Raw genomic sequence first — 15,912 nt, 5'->3', positions numbered from 1 at the left:
AGGTTGCTCTGGGCCGATGAAAACTGTCATCAGCAGGAGAGTTAAGAGGGCTCCCGTCGTACTGAGTTTCAGTTTCAAAGGATTTGACGGATGAGGTCTTGCCTCCCATTCTGCTTGTGCCTTTTCTTGTTCTTCCGGGGTGGCTTGTCGCACGTGATTGCAGTGAACCCAGGGCCCGATCCCGTCGACCTTAACAGCAGTAAGAGTGGTAAGCAGAACAACATAAGGGCCTTTCCATCTAGGTTCTAATGTTTTAGATTGGTGTCATTTTACCCAAACCCAATCACCCGGGCCAATATTATGTGAGGGGATGGTCCCTTTGCTTGGACGCTCGTGTATCTCTTGAATTAATTTTCAAACATGGCTATGCACCTTCCTTAATGTCTTCAGTGTTCGCTGAAATTGTCCCAAGGTAGGGGGTGGTAGGCATTTTCCCTCAAATATAGGACACACAGGAGGGGGTCTTCTATACAGAATCTCAAAAGGGGTAAGATTCAGCTTATAAGGGGTGTTATGCGCTCGAAAGAGCACAAAGGGAAGGAGCATCACCCAGTCCCCGCCAGTCTCTATTGCCAACTTTGTCAAAGTTTCTTTTAGGGCCTGATTCATTCTCTCAACCTGTCCTGAGCTCTGGAGATTATATTCACAATGTAACTTCCATTTTGTCCCCAGAGCTTGGGCCAGCCCTTGTACAATATGGCTCACAAAGGCAGGTCCGTTATCAGAGCCCATAGTCACTGGCAGCCCGTACCTAGGCACTATCTCCTCTAACATCTTTTTAGCAACCACTGTTGCTGTCTCTCCCTTAGTGGGGAAGGCTTCTACCCATCTCGAGAAGGTATCTACCAGAACCAACAGATAGCGATACCCGTACTTGCCTGGTCTTACCTCAGTGAAATCTATCTCCCAGTGTTGCCCTGGCTCTTTCCCTCGGTACCTCGTTCCAGTGTGCTGCCTTTTCTCTGTCCTCATCAGCTGGCACGCTTTGCAAGCCTGGATTATCTCTCGTACAGTTGCATTTTGTCGAGGGAAACTCAGGCAGGCTGTCTGGAGAAGTGTCAAGGTCTTTTTCTCTCCCAAGTGTGTAGTTGTGTGCAGGTGTTCACATAGGTGATGACCCAGGATGGCAGGCAATATCAGGTTGTTGTTTCGATCTCGGTACCATCCATCTTTGTCATCCTTTTGGAGGGTGGTATCCTCGTTGATCCGGCAGCTGCTTTAAAACTCCTTCGATGGCGTGGGGGGTGTAAACCCAGAGTTGCTGTCCATATGTCAACTTGTCGGCGTCGTGGACGAGGCGGGCAGTGGCTGTAATGATGCGGATGCAAGGGGGCCACCCAGAGGCTTCCAGGCCCAATCGCTTTGAAAGGTATGCTACCGGCGGCTTCCATGGTCTCCATTATTGCATCAAGACCCCCTTTCCTATTCCTTGCTTTTCGTCTACAAACAGCTGGAACGGCTTATTTGGGTTAGGCAGGGCAAGGGCTGGGGCTTCTAGTAGGGCCCGTCTGAGTGTCTGGAAAGCCTGTTTCATTGGCTCAGTCCAAGTCCAGTTTGGGGTCTCTTTACTTCCATCATACAAGGGCCGGGCCTTCTCAGCAAACTCCATGATGCACAGTCTACAATATCTAACAGTCCCCAAAAACTCTCTCACCTGGCGGGGGGTCTTGGGCTCTGGTATTTGCAATATTGTTTCCTTCATGGCCTGAGTTAGCCACCTTTGCCCCTGCTTGATCTTATACCCCAAATAGGTGACCTCTTGCCAGGATATTTGCGCCTTCGTGCTAGCACGATATCCCAAGGTGCCTAGAGTCTGTAAGAGGTCACCAGTGGCACGGCTGCATGCCTCCTCTGTGGTTCCAGCCAACATAAGGTCATCCACGTATTGCAGCAGGATGACCTCTGGGTGTCGAGTCCGATATTCATAGAGGTCTTCACTCAAAGCCTCATTAAACAAGGTAGGGGAGTTTTTGAACCCTTGTGGGAGGTGGGTCCAAGTTAGTTGTACTACCGGTTGGCCTTATCCCTCAGTCCACTCAAAGGCAAATATTTCCTGGCTCTGGGCCACCAGGGGTAGGCTGAAAAAAGCATCTTTCAAGTCCAACACAGTGTACCAAGTGTACTCAGGCAGCAGACAGTTCAGGAGGGTATACGGGCTGGGGACAGTAGGGTGTATGTCACTCACCCGCTTGTTGACTTCTCGTAGGTCCTGGACAGGTCTGTAATCCGTACTCCCCGGCTTCTTCACCGGTAGTAAGGGGGTGTTCCAAGGGGATTGGCACCGCTTGAGAATTCCGGCATTCATGAGCCGTCGAATGTGGGGAGTGATCCGCCGTCGAATGTGGGGAGTGATCCCCCGCCGAGCCTCCTGGCTCATAGGGTATTGCCTCACCCTCACAGGAGTCGCCTTGGCTTTTAGTTCAATGACGACCGGATGTCTCTGTTTAGCCAGTCCCATTCCTGCTGTTTCTGCCCAGGCCAACAGGTATTTGTGGACCCACGGTTGTATATCTGGTGCTATAACCTCTGAGGGCTTAGGCACAAAAAGTCTGTATTCATCTCTTAAAGTTAGAGACAAGACATGTATCGGCTGTCCAAGTCCATCCGTGACTGACATTCTCCCAGGGTCAAAATGGATCTGAGCATTAACTTTAGTCAACAAGTCCCGTCCAAGTAGAGGGGCTGGGCATTCTGGTATCACCAAAAACGAATGGGACACCTAATGGGTCCCGAGATTTACTTTCCGTTCCATGGTCCAACAATATCTTTTTGTTCCCGTGGCTCCCTGCACCAAGCTGGTTTTCTTAGACATTGGTCCCAGTTTTTGATTTAAAACAGAGTGTTGAGCGCCAGTGTCCACCATGAAGCCAACGGGTTTCTCCTCTACATGTATGGTTACCCAGGACTCAGGGAGGGGTGTCGAGTCTTGACTCCCCTAGTCACTGTCTTCCCCGCATATAGAACTCGAGTTCCAGGGGAAATTCTCTCTCTTCAGGTCCCTCTTAGGGCACTCCTTTCTCCAGTGCGCCCGTTCTTTGCAGTAAGCGCACTGATCTTTTTTTAGGGTCTGCATTTTTGGTCTCTCTTTTTCTCTCGTCAAAGTCGTTCTTCCCTTTTTTCTGGGGTCTCCCTATTATTAAGTACCTTTTCAGCTGCTTTCAGTAAGTCTTGTATTGTCTGTTCTCCTAACACCTCTATCTTTTGTAATTTCCTCCTAATATCTGGGGCTGCCTGATTCACAAACGCTAGTAGAACTGCAGCGCGTGATTCCTCAGCCTGGGGGTCTATAGGTGTATATTGCCTAAAGGCTTTCATTAGCCTCTCTAGGAAGGCTGACGGGCTCTCAGTGGGCTCTTGCCTTACTAAATTTACCTTTGCCAAACTTGTTGGCTTTTTAGCTGCGGCCCGCAGGCCAGTTATTAGAGTCTGGCGGTACACTCGGAGACGCTCCCTACCTTCCACTCGCTCAAAATCCCAGTTAGGCCGCAACAGAGGAAACCCCTCGTCTACGAGATGAGGCTGGGCGGTTGGTCTCCCGTCGACCCCCGGGACCCGTTTCTGCGCCTCTGCCAGGATTCACTCCCATTCTTCCGTGTTGAACAGCACCTGCAACAGCTGCTGGCAATCATCCCAGGTGGGGTTACGAGTGAACAAAATGGGAAAAAACAAAATGGGCCAGTATTGATAGGTTTGGTCTCCATCCGGGTTAGCTGGTCCCACCTGGACGGGGAGTGCCTGTACAGTAAATGAAGGTAACTGTGGGTCCCCATGATCTTGCTCACCCTTATTTCCTCTATTCCTTCTCTGGGATCGGGGTTCTCTTGTCCCTTCTGTTTCATCAGGGAGGCTCTTCCCCCGCGGGAACCTGCAACGGAGAAGGGGCATATGGCGGGGGCCTAACTTCCATCTCTAAGTCAATCAGGTTCCTGTCCAAGGATTCCTGCAAGACCGGTTTTGGGCCCTTATTCTTCTTGGTTTCTTCTGGGGGAGTGGGAGTTTCCATAACCAGGGCCTGTACATTAGGAGAATCAGGGAGTTTGTGAACAAAACGTTTTAACCATTCGGGCGGATCTTCTACTAGATCTTGCCAGACCATAACATATGTGACTTGGCTCAGGTGGCCCCAGGGATCAGGAGCCATAACTTTTTCTTTCACCGCCCAAATAGTAGGAGGTTGAAAAGTTCCCTCTGGAGGCCATCCAACTTGGAAGGCGGGCCACTCTGCAGAGCAAAAAGTTATTAATTTACTCTTTGTAACCAGTAGCAACAGATCATACGCTCTAGCCCTGACATCTGAGAAATGATCAGTCATGAGAGAGAGTGGGGAGGATTTTCCTTGCCCCATAGCAAGAGTCAGAAGAAAGTCACTGAGAATTACCACCAATAAATCCTATCGGGAGTGGTGGCGGCCAGGAGGTTGGGCTTGTGGTATGCTACGTGGAACTATTTGAGTGCCTTAGTCGTTGCACGGAAGTTTTCTTGCTGGGGGCGGGCACCCTAGGGATTTCTAGCCCATTCCGTGACCCCCTTATCCTTTCACGGGAGTCTTCCAGTGGCAGGCGCCCTATCAGCTCTTAAGTGCCTGTCCCGTGCCCACACAGATGGGTTTTTATTTGGCCAGATTCTCGGTTTAGAATACGAGAAAAAAGAAAAGAGTTTCACCCTCTCGGGCCCCCGTTACTGGGGCTGACTTGTTGGGAGGCCTTCAGAATCCGCCAGGGAGTAGCCCTGGCCGGGACTCGTCAGTTGCCCTGACAACTGTCTGCCTGTTCACTGAAACTCCCAGAAACAGAAATGAGGCTCCAAGGCTTTATAGGAAGAAGTAGACAACGACACACCAGAGAACAACGAGACAGGAGACAATGCCGGCAGTTATACAGAAAAACGCATAGACAGACACACATCGGCCGACAACACAGATCCTCTGAAACAAGGGTCACCTTACCAAATGGCGTTCACTGTTCCCCAGATTCGGGCTTAGGAGAGGAGGTCTCCTTCCCGCAGAGCTGGCTGCCTTCCAGCGCGCTCGCTGGCCTTGGGCTCACGCCAGCCAGAACGGCTAACCCATTCCCTCATGGAAAGCTTTTCCTAAAGCCAGACAACTTCCTGCCTTTTAGGAGGGCCTTGGATTTACTCTGGTCTTTCTGCACCAGACCCCTTCCTGCTTCACAGCAGGGCCTCAGATTTACTCTGGTCTTTTCCAGACCTGCGTGTGCATTGGTGCTATTACCTGTCCTTTTTCCCCTTTGTTCCAAAGAGCATTCTTCCCCGGTCAAGGGATCCCGGACGAGCCCCCAAATGTTCTGCCCGTAGTCCGAGTCCCCGGTCAGGAAAGAAGACTCCTCGAAACAATACAACTCACAATAGGGGAATTTATTACTGACTCGAGCCAGGGCCTCCCGCCCTCACCAGGTGTGTGAGGACGAAGTTTCTCGGGTATTTATTAGGTCAAAAAGAGCCGCAGGGAGTTGGCACAAGCGGATTAGTTAAACAGTGGGTAGTTGGCGTAAGCGGATTGGTTACACAGTTGCAAGGTAATTTTTGTTGGCCCAACGTGGGGCTTTCAGCTTTCCCCTGATAGGTTCCCTTTTTTCTGGCTAGGCATATGTTGATTGGCTGGATCCAGGAGGCCTGATAATTATGTTATCCCGGGAAACCAGGTCTACTCCTTATCTAGGCTGCCTGCCATGGCGTTAGCCATGACAGCCACACAACTGTGACCTGGCCCAAATGCCTCATATGCAGGCCTACAACGTCTACAGTTGCTAAAGCCAGACTGGTCTTGACTGCCAAAGCCTCATTTCCATCCAGATGTTCTGTTGGGGCTGAGTTTACCAAGCCAGTTGTGGGGTGTAACACCATGGTTTGTATAGATTCAAGGAGAGATCTCAGCTGTTCTTGCTTAGTGGCAGGGCGTTGGTGCTCAGCTGTGGTTTCAACACCACCTGTACATTGGGACCACACACAGGCGTGTGTTCTGAATGTGCCCCTGGAGCCCATGAGTCTACCCGGGTAGGGAGGAGGCTGGGGAGGAGGAAGCAGCTGTGGGGGTCATGAGATCACCCACCTAGGTGGGAGCCATTCCTAGTGTCTGGAGAGGCAGGGACAGGCACAGGTGCAGAGAGGCAGCAAGGAGCTTCTTCCCTTCAGGCATCACTCAGCAGCACCGCTCTGCTTCTCTGGTGGTTCAGGCTTCCTCCACAAGCATCCCATTTGCAGAGCTCCTCCCTCCCTCCCGTCCACTCAGGATATCTCCTCACGGCCAACCGCAGTGCTCTGCCTGGGTCTGCTCTCCAAACCGCACGTTCCAGCACCCAGCCCTTGTCTGCAGCAGAGGACACCCTCTCAGGCTGGGTGGGCAGGGCAGGGAACAGTACCCTGTGTACAGGTCTCACTCTCTCCTGCACGCTGGTTGACGTGTTCTCTTCCCACAGAGAACGAGGCTCCCCTCGTTCCCAACTGAGCTCCCCCCAGTGAGGGGCTTCCCTGCATGTGGAGACCTCGCCTCTCTTCAGATGCCCCCAGGGTTTTGCGGGTCCCATTCGGTTTCTTTTCCTCTTCACTTTCCTCCATCACTCTCTTATCCTACCTGGCTCAGCAGGAATCTTTCTTGTCCTTTCAGATGTCCAAGTTCCTCTGCCCAAGTTCCACAGGGCTCTGTGAGAATTTTTCCACTTCAAGATGTATTCTTGATGCTTTTGTGGAGAGAGATGAACTCCACGTCTTCTGAATGCTCTGCCAACTTGAACCCTTCTATCTCGGTTTTAGGCTTCATCTAGCCAAGTGTATGCCAGTTTTATGTAAATTGTAGACTATATTTCCCAAGAATAGTAAGTAGAATAACTTATTATTTGGTATCTTTCAGCTGTGTATTCTCATGACACCCAGTGTTTGAGGACCCAAAAGCCAGGCTTAGAAGATTTACTCCCAACAGTAAAGCTAGGAATATATGAAAGACATCACCTTAAAAATTTACATTTAACCAAAGACTGGGAATCTATGAGGGCATATAAAGAGCGGAGAGCATGTTATGATGGACACAACCAAGTTGGTTCAGTTTCCCATAAAGTAAACATTACTGCCAAAAGAAATCAAGGATGTGAATCAAATAAGGAAAAACCAATTTCAGATGGCCAATTTCAGTCATCAACATCTGCAGTTAAGTGTATATTTGTCAGCAAAGATCCACATCATCTGTTGAAACATACATGTTCTCTGATGGGAAATGTGGAAAGTCTGGAACGTCATCTAGTCTCTACTGGAGATACTCATTCAAACCTAAACTCTGAGCATAGGTGTCTATTAAATATACATTCAAACATGTCTGGAAACCAGAAACTTAAAGATGAGGGGGAAAATTCCCAATACAATCAATTTGAGGGATCCTTTAACAAGGGATTCTTGTTCTCCAACCAACAACTATTTTCTCCTTCTTCCAAAATCTTTAATGTTGATAATAATGGGAGAGACCTTATTCAACCATCATTCAATACATATGGAGGTATAATTAGTGTGGAACAACTTTCCAAGTGTAACAAAATGAGGAATGCCTTAAGCAGGAGCTCCACCCCCAATAATTACAAGAGTATACATGATGGAATGAGAAGCTCTTCATGCAATGAAACTGGTCATAATGTTGACCAAGACTCATATCTCCTGAAACAACAGGGACATCAGTTTTCAGACAACAATTCTAAACATCATAAGTGTAGGAATATATTTATCAAAGCTCAAGTCTTACTATTAAAACTTCTAAGGGTATAGATATTGGAGAGACGACCTATAATTGTTATGATTATGGTAAATTTGTTAACCAGTCTTCAAAACTTATTCAACAGCAAATAGTTCAGAGTAAGCGGAACCGTTGCAAGTGTCATACATGTGGAAAAGTCTTTGGTAACTCACCAAATCGAAGTAGACATAGGAAAGTTCATACAGGAAGGAAGCATTTCAAATGTACAGCATGTGGCAAAGCCTTTAATCAGAGTTTATATTTAACTGAACATCTGGGAATCCATGCCGGGGAAAAACCATACAAATGTACAGAATGTGACAAAGTCTTTATCTCCTGTTCATGTATTACTCAACATCAGCAAATTCATACTAGGGAGAGACCTTATAAATGTGCAGCATGTGGCAAGGCTTTTAAGCAGTGTTCAGCTTTAAGTGAACATCACCGAATGTATACTGGGGAGAGACCTTACAAATGTACAGAATGTGGCAAAGCCTTTATCAATTATTCATTTCTTACTCGACATGAACGAATCCATACTGGGGAGAGACCTTATGAATGTACAGCATGTGGCAAGGCTTTTAAGCAGAGTTCAACTTTAACTCAACATCAGCAAATCCATACTGGGGAGAGACCTTATAAATGTACAGCATGTGGCAAGTCTTTTAAGCAGAGTTCAGGTTTAACTGAACATCAGCGAATCCATATTGCGGAGAGACGTTATAAATGTACAGAATGTGACAAAGCCTTTATCAATTATTCACTTCTTACTCAACATCAACGAATCCATACTGGGGAGAGACCTTATAAATGTACAGCGTGTGGCAAGGCTTTTAAGCAGAGTTCAACTTTAACTCAACATCAGCGAATCCATACTGGGGAGAGACCTTATAAATGCACAGCATGTGGCAAGGCTGTTAAGCAACGTTCAGCTTTAACTGGACATCAGCGAATCCATACTGGGGAGAGACCTTATAAATGTACAGCATGTGGCAAAGCCTTTTCCCATAATTCAAGTCTTTCTCAACATCAGAGAGTTCATGCTGCAGAGAAATGTTAGTAATGTAAGGATAGTGGCAAAGGATTTCCTCACAGCCATCACCTCCCTCACAATCAGAGAATTCACACTGCAGAAAACCCTGGAAATGAATCAGTGATAAAAATTTGGTCCTGAAAATACAATTTTGAAAAAACGAGTGTTTTCTTTGGAAAGATACATGAAATAAATTTTAAAAAATGTAGAAAACAGCTTAATCAAACATCAAAACTAACTCAATACCAGAGAATTCATACTAGAAAGCATTTCATAAGTAGCACTTTTGTTGAAGCAGAAACACTAGCAAGTATTCCATAAGTAAAACGCATATAAAATTGATATGTTAATATGGATCACAAGATGAAGGGATGGATATTTGTAGAGGTATAATTATTATTAATGTATCCTTGTTTATGTTAACGTTATTTGAGATTATTAAGGAACCAAAACGAATGTGATTCAACTCTCAAATTACTACATGCTGTGATTTGTTTCTACTGTATATATGAACTTATGTTTTTGAAGGTTGTTGCCCAATGGTAAGAGAAGCCCTTCTATATGAAGTGGGAATCATTTACATTTATTCTCCAATTTACAAGATTAAGAACACAGTCATGTTATATACACACTAAACCTCTGAATGGATGTATTTGTCACTGATGTGAAAACCTCTGTGGTCACCATGATATAAGTGTTCAGGGAATAATTCAAAGTAAGACAGAAGTTTGCTCTACGTTTTCAATAATTATGTCAGTTGCTTTTTAAGCATAAAACAAGGATAGTTCATGAAAATCTAAGGTATTTTTATAACAGCAACATAGAGAAATCATGCATATTATCTGGCAGGCTTGAAGTAAGTACACCTTCTCTTCTATCTGATGTAAGTATAGAAAACTCTTTCTGGAAATGTCATATTAATATAGTTAATGTCCATCCATGTTTACTAAATTCGCCTCCATTTTGTAAACCATATAAATCACATTCTTAGATCATTTCATCAGAGAAACAGAAAAGTTTTTAGAAGCTTGTCATGTGTATTTTAATCAAGGATCAAACAACAATTGTAAAGGGTTTTATTCCATCTGTGTAAAATTAATGTATCTTAATTAATAAAAGTGAACGGTTTTTCAGTGTTACAACGGAGGTGGAATGAATGAAGAGTTAACGCACCACCAGCATTAACCTCTCCCACCTATTTAAGGTTGCAGGAAAGGTAAGGTAATGATAGGCTATTTGAAGCACAGGGGGATGGGATCTGTAGAAATTAGTTCCTTACTGCCATTAAACCTCTCATAACTTCATATATTTCCCACGATTTCTACGTTGTATCTCCTCTACGATTTTTATCTACTTGGACATCGTGGTGGTTCTAATAAGAAGGATCATACAGAGTACTGTTGAGAGCTCCCCTGAACTGCTCCATGCTGTTGCTGCCTCAACGTCTGTCTGGGGAGCAGGCAGCCGGCAGGTCCTTGAATTCATACCAGCCAGTCCTGTGAGCACCTGTACTAGATGACCCCTTCCTTGGGACCAGCAGTCTTGCTGAACCCCAGGGTCTACTGCACAGGCCCCCCTTCAGTGATACCATCTGAGCTCATCAGAATCCTGCTCGTCTTTGTTTGAATGGACCCCTCCACACTCAGCCTGTGGGATCCATAGCACTTCACCCAGGGTCAGGTCTGAACCCCAAGTACTGGAATTTTCTCTGCCTGGTTGTAGCCTTGATCTTCCTCAGTGGCCTTCAAGTCTTGCTGTGAATTTTCTGAGGACCTAAACTCAGAGTCATAAACTCACCTTCTGCAATTGTCCTTTGTTCTTCTGTTAGCTAAAACTTTTCAGAGGCTCATTTAAGCAAATGTAAGTTTAACAAAGTCACAAAAAGAATAATCAGAAGCCATGATGGGAAAATTCTGAGCCAAGATTTATAAAATCTTACCCTGTATCATTCTTAGCACATGTGTCTTGTAAGGCTTAAAGGAACTGTTTCCTCATGGCTTTGGCATACTTTGAATGCAATATATAAATATCTGAAGATATATACATAATATGATTTATATAACACACATTGAATACAAGATATAAATATCTGGAGGTATACATGTTAGCAGTGAGAAAACCAAGAAGGAATATGTGAGCGTATGTGTATTCTGACACATTTAACTTAGAGAATTTAGAAATGCTAGATCAAAACTGGTCATTTCAGAATTGCAGATGATTTACTAAAAAGTATAAAACTTGTCAACTTGTGGATTAGTCTGTTTTGTCTACTTTTCATGGAATTCATTTCCTTAAATGTCAGGAGGTTATGTTTTTTAAGGATCTTCCACGCGGTCCACCCACGTGACTGCACCAGCTTACATTCCCTCCAGCCATGTAGGAGGTTCCCTGATCTCCAAGCCCCTTCAGCGTTTATGATATTATTAGTGGGCTTTTTGCTCATTGTTCTTCTGACTGGCATGCAGTGATACATCCCTGTAGCTTTGCTCTGCATTCCTTATTGTTCAGCGCTGGTGAGCATCTTTCTTTGCCTCCTGCCCATGGAAAGAGCAAGCTGCCCGCCCGGCCTCAGCAGCTGTGGGGCACAGGCTCAGTCTCCCCACAGCACGTGGGGGATTCCTGGGCCAGGGGTGCGGCCCTTGTCCCCCGCAGGGTCAGACGGGTTCCCACCACCGGTGACCAGTCTGCTTAGCTTTTTTCCTTTTGAGACATATATGTATATATTTATTTATTGGAACATAATTGCTTTACAATGTTCTGCTAGTTTGTGCTGTATGACGTCATCAATCAGCCGTGAGGATACATAAATCTTCTCCCTCTTGGCCCTCCCTCCCGTGGTCTCACTTTCACCCCTCTGCTCAGCACAGAGCAGCAAGCTGAGCTCCTGTGGTAAACAGCAGCTTCCCACCAGTTACCTATTTTCACCATCAGTTCAGTTAATTTGCTCAGTCGTGTCTGACTCTTTGTGACCCCATGGATTGCTGCACGCCAGGTCTCCTGTCCATCACCAACTCCTGGAGCTTGCTCAAACTCATGTCCATTGAGTCAGTGATGCCATCCAACCACCTCATCCTCTGTCATCCCCTTCTCCTCCCCCTTTCAATCTTTCCCAGTGTCAGGGTCTCTTCAAATGAGTCACTTCTTCATATCAGATGGCCAAAGTATTTAACTTTCAGCTTCAACATCAGTCCTTCCAATGTATATCAGGACTGATTTGCTTTAGGATGGACTGGTTGGATCTCCTTGCAGTCCAAGGGACTCTCAAGAGTCTTCTCCAACGTTTTACCCATGGTGGTGTATATATGTCAATGGTACCCTTTCAATTGTTCCCCCTCTTCTTCTGCTGAGTCCACGTCTGATCTCTATAGTTGTGCAAATATTGTCTTAATAGATATGCATGGAATTTAAAAAATGGTATTGATGAACTTATTTACTGAGCAGGAATATAGGCACAGAGGTAGTTCTTAAGCTTTTGCATGTTAAGTTTTCAAGGCATAAAATACATTGACAATCACTCCATGCATTTTACGGTTGTAGCCATGTGTTCTGGGAAACAAACTGAGTCAGAAGTACAATGCAGATAGTGGAGTGCAGTTTATTACACTGGCGGGGCCAAGGCAAAGTCTTCTCTTATCCAAGTACCCTGAACAGTTTTTGTGAAAACTTTATATACCCTAGTGTACTTGCTCAAACCCACCTCCCCAAATTCGTTGAAACAAGTCTGGACAAGGTAAAAGAGAGAGATGATTAAAGTTAACACATGATTCATGGGTCACAGGACTAAATAAACAGTTTATTTTAATAAATAAACAGGATATTTATCAACAGGCCTGTGGTCATATCCCAGTAAACAGAATCGAATTTACCACTTTGTTCTGCTACAGAGATAATTAACATATTCTTTTAGGCAACAGAGTCCAAGTACAAGTCCTGAGGCTCTCTTTTGGGGGGGTGGGGTGGGATCTGAGTTTCCATTGGTATGCCATTTCTACAGACGCCGGGGCGCAAAGTTCACAGTCCACTGGGAGGGTGACCGTGCGTGTAGCCTAATGCTCACAGCCAGGCCTAAGACGGAGGCCAGCTCTGTCTGTTTCCTCCTTCATTACTAAGTGAAAGAAGCCCATTTGAAAATGCTACAAAAAGTAGGATTTTTACAATATGACTTTTTGTTGTAGGTAAATGTTCTCATGTGTGCTCAGTTGTGTCTGAGTATTTGTGATCCCAGGGGCTGTAGCCTCCAGGCTCAGCTCTGTCCATAGATTTTCCAGGAAAGGATACTGGAGTGAGTTGCCATCTCTTCCTCCAGGGGATCTTCCTGACCCAAGGATTGAACCCGCATCACGTGGATGTCCTGAATCGGCAGGCAGATTCCTTACCACTCAGTCACTGGGAATCTAGTAAGAAATATAGAAGAGATTAAAAAGGTCCATGTTTCCTGTGGGTTTCAAAGGAGGGACTATGAATATCCTAAGTCTAGAGAACTTTCAGGACCATGAAACTGTCATGATGGACACATGTTATTAAACATTTATCTAGAAGTATGGAGTGCACATTCCTAAAAGAGGAACACAGGGGCAAACTAGAGAGTTGATCTATTTCCTGCCCGTGTAGATTCATCAGTGGTAACAAATGCTCGCTCTGGTGGGGAAAGCTAAGTAGGGAGATTGTCCACATGTGGGAACAAGAGGTACATGGGAAATGTCTATACTTTATTCTCAATTCTGCTGTCAAACTAAATCTTGTACAAAGTTTGTACTGGTGAATGCAGACTGAATATTTTTTTAGAATACATAATATGAGAAAGATCAATATGTTTCTCTCTTTAATTTTTCCTTGGTCATTATACTTTAGAGATGTGGGAAAATAGAGCTTTCTAAATGGAGCAGACAACTGAAAGAAAAATTTAAAACAACTCCATTTTAGATAGCATTACAATTCTGAGCGAGAACCCCTCCCGAGAAGAAGAGAAAAAAACTCCGTCAAACCAACCAATCAGAAGGAGACGAGTTACCCTCCACCCCTAGGCCATCTAGAAGGCGGGAGAAGTCCCTCACCCCACCCCCATCCCATCAAGACTTCCCGCTTCCCCGGCTGCACAGTATAAACTAGCCGATCCCTCTAAGTTGTCCTTCCCGCGCACCGTATGAATTAGGCAATCACCCTAAGCTTCCCTTCCCGCCGTCCTGCTAGACAGGATAAAAAAGACTCGCCGCTTTCACTCGGGGCTCCTTCACCATTGTGTGAACAGAGTCCCTGCTCGACCTTGTAATAAAGCTCCTCACTGCTTTTACATCGATCCGCGGCTCCTGTCGCGTTTGGGAGAATTCCGCAATCCGGGTACAACATATGGGGGCTCGTCCGGGATCCCCCGAGTCCTTCAGGACCCGTGCTTCGGAGGATGAACGGCCGGTAAGCAATAACAGCAGCTGCATCTGTATCAAAGGGGGCCCAATCTGTATCTGTCTGTAGCTGGAAATTAAACCTAGGCGGACGCTCAGATAATGGTCTCCAGCAGGGGGCCGGAGGAGACGTCTTGCAGCTCCCACTCTGCAGTCCCGTGTGTATATATATATATATACCTGTGTGGGGACTACTCTGTACTTTCTTTCTCGGGATTGCGCGCTCTGTTATTTGTCTGGTGTGTCGTCTTGTTTGTTCATTGTGTGACTGACTGACGAGGGGACAGGCCCAATCTAGATGCTCTCCGCTTACCTTAATAACTGTATTCAGGGTCCAGAGTACTCAGCTTGTCTCCTAATGGACCAGACCCAGCGGCCGCAAATGGGACCCTTTTGTCCCTGGTCTCCTCCTGACGCAGACAACTGGCCAGAGTGCCCCGACCGGTAAAGAACAAGAGACTTTATTAACCTCTCCCCCCTTCCCTCTCTCCTCTCCTTAGCCCTTCCTATCCTTCCCGTTTTTCTAGTCCCCCGGTCCTGGACGCAGGAATCTGGTCGAAGGGCCTCAGCTTGAGCTGAGGGTTGGAGACTGATCACCTCCTCTTGGCAGAGAACTCGAATTTTCTGATCTGGTTTCTGGTAGGGCCGAGCTCCAGTCTTCCCTTCTCTGAACGCCCAGGGAAAAGTCCCGTAATGCCTGGGTGTCTGCAGGTGGCAGGAGACGTCTGTAAGTCCACCCCTTTTGCCCCTCTTTCCCACCTCCTTCTTCTCCTTCTTTGAACCTGGCTTTCTTTCCTCCTTTTAAAATCTTTGAAGACATCTGAAGTTTTGTGTCTCTATAGAAGGTTTTCTGAGGGACTGTATTCTTGTATTTAAGGGAGTGTCTGATGAAGACTGCCAGGTTTATATGTGTGTTTTAACTCTGTTCTGTCATTTGTGATGGCTATTTTGCTTTGTCTGACCAACAATTAGACCTGCCGCCATTTTGTTAAAACTTGATTTTCTTTCCCTGTGCCTTGAGATCAGGGCTCTCAAAAACACTTATTTAGACCATCTGAGACAGAGGGAAAAAAAAGAAAAAAAGCCTTTAAAAATGTTATTTGCTTAAACTTTATATTGTAATATGTAATTTATGACCAAACTTAGAAAATGAAGATAGATCTTGCACTGTGTCTGTCTAAATATGTTTTGGTATGTCTTTGTCTCTGAAAAATATTTTTAGGTTAATTTGTAAATGAGCTCTATTTAATTGGCTTAAAAAAAGGGGGGGGGGGAGCGCTTGCAAATCTAATAATTCTAAATTAAACTATAAATTCCAGGTTCAGGTGAACTGAGAAATATTCGGTATTAAATACCTGATATTAATGTTTGTTTGTTGCCCTATCTAATACAGACATGTCTTAGAGTAATTAACATCAAGTGAAATATTTTCATTGTACCTAGGTTTAATATAAGTTAAATATTATACCTGTTACAAGTTTGTCGAGAAAGAAATTAGCTTGAGTAAAAAAAAAACTTGCAAAAAATGTAAATGAGGTATGACTTTGTATATAAACTCTATTAAAAATAATTATTCTTTAAGAATATCTATTTAAAATAGTCTCTCCAGATTAGGGTAACTTGAATTTCTAAAGTTTGTGCTAAACTAAGTGTTGGAAGTCTATTAAATAATTAGGTCATTTCCAAATGAAATAAGATTTTGAAACATTTACTACTAAACACTGATTTCCTTTTACAGAAAAACTACA

The 15,912-nt window shown here is 45.1% G+C and overlaps 1 protein-coding gene across 1 annotated transcript; it reads left to right on the top strand.

Moving 5' to 3' along the window:
* The first annotated feature begins 3,513 nt into the window (after positions 1-3,513).
* Positions 3,514-14,167, top strand: LOC136157572 (zinc finger protein 678-like). Its single transcript, XM_065919417.1, has 5 exons — positions 3,514-3,634; positions 6,248-6,354; positions 7,818-7,986; positions 8,059-8,787; positions 13,956-14,167. Exons 1-5 carry the CDS (start codon positions 3,514-3,516, stop codon positions 14,165-14,167), a joined length of 1,338 nt encoding a protein of 445 aa, XP_065775489.1.
* The last annotated feature ends 1,745 nt before the right edge of the window (positions 14,168-15,912 follow it).

Source organism: Muntiacus reevesi, chromosome 2 (assembly GCF_963930625.1).
Source record: "Muntiacus reevesi chromosome 2, mMunRee1.1, whole genome shotgun sequence".
In the NCBI taxonomy this organism is placed as follows: Eukaryota; Metazoa; Chordata; class Mammalia; order Artiodactyla; family Cervidae; genus Muntiacus; species Muntiacus reevesi.
This window is presented reverse-complemented; position numbering and strand designations above follow the sequence as displayed.

What these genes read in the sequence shown, in the direction of transcription:
- LOC136157572 (XM_065919417.1), top strand. Translation starts at nt 3,514, where the DNA reads ATGAGGCTGGGCGGTTGGTCTCCCGTCGACCCCCGGGACCCGTTTCTG. An exon ending in AGGACACCCTCTCAGGCTGG is followed by an intron (nt 6,355 to 7,817) that starts GTGGGCAGGGCA and finishes TTTGTTAACCAG; the next exon opens with TCTTCAAAACTTATTCAACA. An exon ending in AGTTCATGCTGCAGAGAAAT is followed by an intron (nt 8,788 to 13,955) that starts GTTAGTAATGTA and finishes CCGTCCTGCTAG; the next exon opens with ACAGGATAAAAAAGACTCGC.